This window comes from Sceloporus undulatus, chromosome 1 (assembly GCF_019175285.1).
Source record: "Sceloporus undulatus isolate JIND9_A2432 ecotype Alabama chromosome 1, SceUnd_v1.1, whole genome shotgun sequence".
In the NCBI taxonomy this organism is placed as follows: Eukaryota; Metazoa; Chordata; class Lepidosauria; order Squamata; family Phrynosomatidae; genus Sceloporus; species Sceloporus undulatus.
This window is the reverse complement of record NC_056522.1, coordinates 350,585,216-350,592,822: the sequence shown is the minus strand read 5'-3', so window position 1 is coordinate 350,592,822 and position 7,607 is coordinate 350,585,216. Positions and strand designations below refer to the sequence as shown.

Genomic DNA, 7,607 nt, shown 5'->3' with positions numbered 1-7,607 from the left:
AACTGTAGAACTCTTAATCACTTCCTGGGGCTGAGTGCTAAAAAGTAGAAGAGGCCATTTGGCTTTATACTGTGCTATGTGCTTCTCAGAAGCATCAATCTGTTCATTGTGGGGAATAAATATATTTTAGTTTGGTCCAGAAGTGCTGTTCTTGTCTTTAACCATATAGCCAAGGGTTCTTGGCTTGTGATTCTTGGATTTGTGATTCATGATTCCTGGCAAACTGAGATGGACTTGGGAAGGGATCTGGTTTCAAAGAAGTCAGCCTAGATTGTCTTTAAGTACCAAGGTCATACAACTTTGTGATTTCATATGTCTTTTTTCCAGACGTCCAGATGTATGTAACATTGGCCTCATAGAGAATTTAAAGGCATGCTCCCCATATGAACCTCTCATCAAAAGGGCTGGATTTCATCCAATGTGTTCAGCATCTATACTTCAAATTGACTTCGTAGTCCTAAGGGAAATTGAGGCATCTTATGTTTTGGTTCAGTGAGGGTATATTTGTCTCTAAGTTGTGAAATGTGTTTTCCATCAACATTGGAACATTTGGGAAGTATTTTAAAATACTGTACTTCCAAACAGATTGCTCTTTTGAAAAGAGAAATGTGGAATAGTGTTGTTGCTGTGTGTTTTTTTCAAACAAACATAATGATAAAATATGGTGTGAGATTGTTATTTTCTGCTTCATTTGGCAATTTAAAAAAAAGTCCCTTGATGTTTATGTAAAGAGTGCAGATTAATAATTTTGACTGGGGAAGAAAGTGCATTCACATAATTTTGAAATCCCAAGAATATTTTTAATATTCTTGCAGACAGAAGTGCATTAAGCATAACTTAACAGGTGACATGTTTTCTATTCTGTGCTTCAGTTTTAAACACACACGCACATACATCATTTCTTTTTTTAATTGAAGCTGCTTCAATGATAGTTCTGCCACAGAGAACGCGATAGTTCTGTGACTGTAGTTTTCATTGGGCGTGTTATTTCTGAACTCCCAAGGGAAAATGTGCACATAATATATCCCAGATTATGGTACTCACACAGAAGAGGAAGGAACAGGTAAATGTGACTGTCTTCCATAGTACATGGTTAGAGCTCTTTGATACCATTTTAACTATTATGGCTCCATTTTATGGAATCCTGGGATTTGAAGTTTCATAAAGAATTTTGAATTATCTACCAGAGAGTCCTAGTAGCGTACCATGCTTCAAATCTCCAGATTGTTATCACTTTAACTGCCATGAGTATCCTACACAAAGTAGTATGACTGTATAATATAAAGGATACTTTAGATGAACCCTGAGATTTGCAAAACAACAACAACAATCTTGAACAGCCTCATAAGTAATAATCTGTAGGGAAAATATTGAGTGATTGAGTTGAGTTAGATGACATGTTTGAAAAGGAAGAATGGAGGAAGAGAAAATATAGCTTTATTAGCTAGATAGGTTGTTCCCTGATTCATACTGGAAAACTAATCTGTTTTTAATATAGCTCCCTCTTATCCCCTCTTCCTGAAGGTGTCCTCCTCCTTCACACAAAGGAACTGTGTGTAATATTATAAAAGAAACTGCCTGAGAACGTGAGCTTGAATCATTTAAGCCTAGTGAGATTTGGACAATTGCATTGGCTGTTTTGCTGCTGTGTGGGTGCAATAGCAAAAAGGCACTAGTGAGAGTTTCATACTTCATACCACTATTTTGTAGACCTAGCCATTTACTTTTCCTGCATCAGAGAATGGGTTGTACCCAGTGGTGGCTTTTCCATAGGAAGAAGTGCTTCTGCTCACACAATGTCATTGCATCTTTTTTTTTTGGGGGGGGGGGGGAGATGTTTTTGAGCAGGCCCCAGTTCTCAGTAACAGCCTTTCAAGTAGCCTTTAAGTGATGAGGAGTAAAGGAGCATTGCCCAGTAAGGCAAAGTCACCTGTGAATGCAACCCAAGGACAGTCACTTTACCAAAAGAAAAGAAAGAGAGAACACAACACTTCATAGAAAGCTTCATCAAGACGTTCTTGTTATATCATACAGGAACATTTAACAAGTTTTAGATCAGTTGGGTTGATATGACTGAAACTCAAAGCATTTGTCCTGTGTCACATTACTTTTGTTCAAAATACTTGGTGTTTTGTCCTCTGACTACAGGGAATCAGCAGCATTCCTTGTTTGCTGTGAGCCTCCAAATTGTAATAGAGCTAAAATTCCTCAGAAGAGCACAACAGTTTTTCTTCCACATAGTATCCAGAAGGTGAAATGTTGACACAGTGTGAATGTACAAAGAACAATTTTTCTTCTCTAATCTTCACAATTTCCCATTGGTTGTGCTCATCTCTGGAGCACAGTGTCCCACTATTCTAATAATCTCTTGATTTCTATTTTTCAAGAAGCATCTCAAGAACTATATTGTCCTTGGACTCTTCTTGTACTATTCTTTTGCAATAGGAGGTGATGACTCTGATATAGCAAATATGCAGAAGCATATTCATAAAAGATAGCAGATCATATCTTGATTTAAAACATACGTGTAACTGCTGCTTTGTCTCTGTTTCATTCCTCGTGTAGAAGTTACACTACTATCTCTTTATATCCACATACTCCAACTTCGTTTAGCTGTTCCTACTGTTCTCTTGATAGAGGTGATCTTTGAGAACTAATGTTACACGCTGAATCCATTGTAGCCTTCTCAAATGTTCTTTTCTAATGAACCTTAGACCCTTTTTTCTTGACATTCCAATTGATTTGGGAGGAAACAGAAGATTAATATGCAGAGTTCTAGAAAATCCTATGTGCTGGGCATAAGGTCAATAAAAATTGCCTTACCTTCTAAAACAGGAGGCAAGGTGAGGATGAGTGTATGGTGTAGCTGGAATTATTCTTATTGGTGATCTCGTGTTTGCGTGTTTTCATTTTGTTTTGATAGTTAAGAGTTCTAGAGCCAGTATGGTGCAGTGCTTTGAGTGTTGCACTAGGATTCTAGGAGACCAGGGTTTGAATTGCTACAAGGTCATGGAAACTCACTAGGGGACCTTGGGAAGATCACACTCTCAGCCTCAGAGGATGACAATGGCAATCCGCCTCTGAACAAATCTTGCCAAGAAAACCCTGTGATGGGTTTTCCCTATGGTCACCATAAGTCAGAAGCAACCTTAAGGTACATAATAACAGCCAGTGAGACCTGAAATAAAAGGTTACAGTATACTCAGCGGCTGTTCAAAGTTTCAGCCACCCATGGCTTACTGAGCTGGTAGAGACTCGGGCAAAGCCTATTCACTCAACCCCCCACCTGACCCCCCCCCCAAATTTTTATTTTTATTTTTTTTGGTCATCTGACACTATTTCTGCCACAAAAGAATTGTTATAGTTCTACAAACCTTGGGATGTCCCCAACCATGTGATACCTTCCTCTTCTTTCCCAGCGGCTCAAGTTTGGCTCCATTTTTGTTGACATGGAATCACTGAGTTTGTTTAAAAGGGATGTAAAAACATCTTCCATAAAGGAAGATAATATGGGCATCAGAGAAAGACATCTGTAAAAGGTAAAGGAAGCTGTGTGAGAGACAGAGAGATAGACAAAATAGCCATTATGATCTCTTACACTGTGTGCAGCCTATATTTATGAACAGATTGTTAGGCTTTATACACCATTATATTATTATCCTTGAAATTGAATTGCATTTATAACAAATACAAAATATGTATTTTTAACACTAAAATGTAATTTTCTAACATAATACCAAAATAAAGTGGCAAGAAGCTATTAGCAGCAAATTGAATTTTGTGGTATGTAATTTAGTATAAATAGTAACAAGTATTTTTCTCCATCTCGTTCCCCCCGCCAAAAAAAGAGCCCATTAGTCATTCAGTTTAGGAGCACAGAGGCTGCAGTTAGCAAGGGTGTGCATTTTTATGTCTGCTTCAATTGCACACTTCATTTATTTGAACATGGCATAGGCGGCTTTCTCTGTCACGCAGCACCGCTACACGATTAGCAAGTTTCGCCCTAGGGCAGCTGGGACGCTTTGCTGGGGCAGATGTTCTTTTCAGCTTATTCACTGGCCGTTCTTGGTTGTTTACTGTTGTCATGACTACCTGTATTTCCATAGCAGCCATGCAGCCCCTTCTCAAAGACAAGTAAATATAGTTATAAAAGGATCATATTTTGCTCTGTGTCCCTTACTTGCCATCTGTCAACCAACTGTGTGTGATGGATTCAGAAACCGATTAAGGATAATGGCAGACAAGTGATGATCCAATGCAAATGGCTTTGGTGCCTTCCCAGGATTTCCCTCCTCTTTCTCTTTCTCTCTCCTTTACTGTCCCCCTTTCTCTCTCTCTCCCTTTCTTTACACATACTCCCTATGCAAGTGCACTTTTTGAATTCTTGTTGACACCAGGGGTAGGTTGAGAATGGAGATGTCCCAATGCCATATTTGTGTCTACAGTTACTTACGCTATCTAGTTTATTAGGGTTCATACACTTTCTCCAGTTTTGTTATGTGATATAGATCTTAGGAGTATAACTCAAGAGTTATCCATCCCTCCCTACCCCAGAAATAGATCTTGCATGCTGAGGGTGTGCCTCTATAGATCTCTTTGCCATTTGTACCTGGGCCCTGCACTTAGTCCTAGCACTTGGTAGACTCAGGAGGCAAGCAGGGAGCAAATCTTTGGTGTCATGAAAATATAGCAAATTGCTAGTTATTATTTATTTAATAGTCCATCTTTCCCCTGATGTGAAACCCCATTAATTACTGTTTTATTTTTGCTGCTAGGAAGCAGGAAGGCATACTTGTGGGATTTTGGGAGCAAGGGGACTTACTTGTCCAGTAACTTGGCTGGTCATGGGTATGATGGCACTTTGTGGGTGTGAGAAGTGCCATTTGCAGCAGCAAAATATCTTGGGCCAGCCTTGCAAAAAAAGGTTAATCACGGGTATTATCAAAGACAAGTAAATGTATAGTTTTAAAAGATCCATATTTTATTCTGCATCCCTTATTTGCCAGAACTGTGTATGATGGATTAACCCACAGCTGTTCATGACTATGATGCCTCTTCATTTGCATGGGTGGCAACATACTCATGACCAACCATGGATTAATCCATCATACATCTGAGCAACATTTACTGCTTGATCTGGGGCAGTAAAATGTCTTGGGACAACTTTGCATACATCCATGCAAAAAGGAGACAACACATGCAGCCCTCTTGATCCCTTTAATTATTTATTTTTATTTATTTAATTTATATCCTTCTTCCCCTCCCCCCCCCCCAAAAAAAATAGGTAATGGTCTAGTGAACCATTGGAACACATGCAAAGCACAAGGAAGAGGAAATAGGGTTCATCTGAACTCTTCCAAACCCTTTGCAAGTACAGTGCAAATTCAGGGAAATGGATCATTGCCAAGCCTGTGTTGTTCACAAAATCATTGGCTGCAAACATGAGACAGAGAAAGCATACCCCCAAAATATGGAATAAATAGAATGTCTTGTGGCTGTCAAAGATTTAACAGATTCACTCTCTAAGGTGTAATTGTGTGTTTTACACAGGGGTAGTGCACTTTTTGCAGAGGTGCACAGCTGTGCCAAGGAAAGCTGAGGAATCCATTGGGGCCCAGCAGGACAGCTTTTCTCTTTGGACAAGTAGTAACCTCTCTGCTTCCCCTCCCCACCACCATTTCTGCAACTGCAGTCATTTTATTCCTGTTATCCCCAGCATTATACCAGCCCACAGAATCTCAGCCATCATTACAACAGGAATCAACAATGAAAGGAGGAAGAATGGTGACAGACTGGAGTGTAGGCTGCTTACCTGTAGTCTTGGGACCATGTTTAAACGTTGATACAAGGACATTTTTCTTTTTCTAGCTATATTTTTGGTTGATTTACCAAGAATCCGTTCATTCTGTGAACTAGTGGGGGTGGGAATTGGCCCATTTGTAAATTAATACATTTATTGGTTGATTTTTCCAGATCCTGACATTGATGCTGCCACTGCCATGATGCTTTTGAATACTCCCCCTGAGATACAAGCAGGTTGTGAGTAGATATTTCTATAGCCTATAGCACCATAGATATGTAAGCCTAACCTTCTATTTCATTAGCCCACAGCCTATTAGGTTTAAAAATAAAAACAGTTCTGATGGAGAAAAAAGATTTTCCATTAGATACTTGTTAATTTTTCTAGTTAGTATAATTTTTGGTGGTTGTCCCTGTATCTTAAATTGTATGAGCAGTGAATAACAATAATTGTATATATCTAATTTACATTGGTACTAGTATATTTTAGATATATACAACTGTACTTCCTTTAATAACAGACTAATATGTATTTTTCTTCAGTAAGCAGGTAAGTTTATATCCAGGGCCACCATCAAAAATAGGTGTTTTTCTTTTGGTTTCTCTTTTTCCCCTCAAGTGTGCCTGATTACCAGATTCCTTCAAGAACTAGACATAAGAAGAAAAGAAGAATTAAAAATTATATCTAATTTTACACTGAATATTAAGCTTGCATGATTAAATTAGATCTATTCTGGGGGGGGGGAATCAGAAAGAGGGATTTAACAAAGGATCACTCAAGCAGACATTTTCATAACAGGAGAAACTGCATTTTCTTAGACCAGTTATTTTTCTTCTTCTTTTGCAGAATATGTTTATGTATTAAGAGTGATTTTCACCACTCTAGTACATAAAATTCACATATCTAATTCTTTAAGAATTTGTGCCAGCTCACCCAGTAAATTCTGCATGCAGGTAGACCCAACTGTCCCTTGGTATACTTGATCAGTGATGCAGGGGAAATACTTTTATAAATAAAGGGTTTTCTGTTTGTCACTTGGCTCATTCACACATTACACTAGCCTGTACATGTACATGTGCTTAGGAAAAGCTGTGACTTTTGCACCATGCAAAACCAGGCTTTAGATGCCCCCTTCTTCAAACAAAATAAATCCCAGGATGACCCCAAGGTTATATTTCTATAGAAGGAATACCTCCTTGACTGCTCTTGGCCAGCCACTCTGTTTTTCAAAAACTGGTTTTGCTGTGTATAAAAGTGGCTTGTGAAATTCACATTAACTATATCAACAGTTCTAACTCTCTCCCTTCCACTGAGTAAAGGTGGCATTCTTCCTTTGCCAATGCTCCACTGAGAACTAGACAGCAACTACCTAGTAATTGGCCACAACAATGCTCAGTGGCATTCTGGCGACTTAAGATGATGGCCTGCTGGCACTCATTAAGAAGTGTGCCACTTCTCCTGCTCATTCTCTTTGGTTATCTGATTTATCCAGCCATCCACAGAAACAAATACTGTAGGTGGGAATCATCCAGTGTGGGGAAGGGGCTCCACCAGAGATGACCATGTCAAAGGGTTGCTCAGACCTGGCCCTCCACCTTCTACTAGGAATATTCTTTAATTTTATTCTTAGCTGTATGCCTTTCTTTTATACTAGAACATCAAAAATCATTTGGGAGCCAGTGATTCTGAAACAATCACTGGGTTTTAATTTCCTCATTATCTAAGCTTAGGCAGGAGAACAAAGTGGCTGGGATCCTGTTATGCTGATGTAAAAATCAGCTTTGAAATTTATTTTATTTTCCCTCTT

General features: G+C 38.8%; 1 protein-coding gene across 5 annotated transcripts in view; it reads left to right on the top strand.

Moving 5' to 3' along the window:
* Positions 1-7,607, top strand: part of FOXN3 (forkhead box N3) — a 264,746-nt gene that overhangs the window by 223,347 nt on the left and 33,792 nt on the right. For 3 of the 5 annotated variants that reach the window (XM_042445714.1, XM_042445541.1, XM_042445625.1), the window contains exon 5: positions 5,974-6,039. The exons of 1 other annotated variant lie outside the window; for it this stretch is intronic. In XM_042445714.1, coding sequence (XP_042301648.1) covers positions 5,974-6,039 — 66 coding nt within the window. The remainder of the gene's footprint in view (positions 1-5,973; positions 6,040-7,607) is intronic. One more of the 5 variants, XM_042445794.1, reaches the window with a different exon arrangement.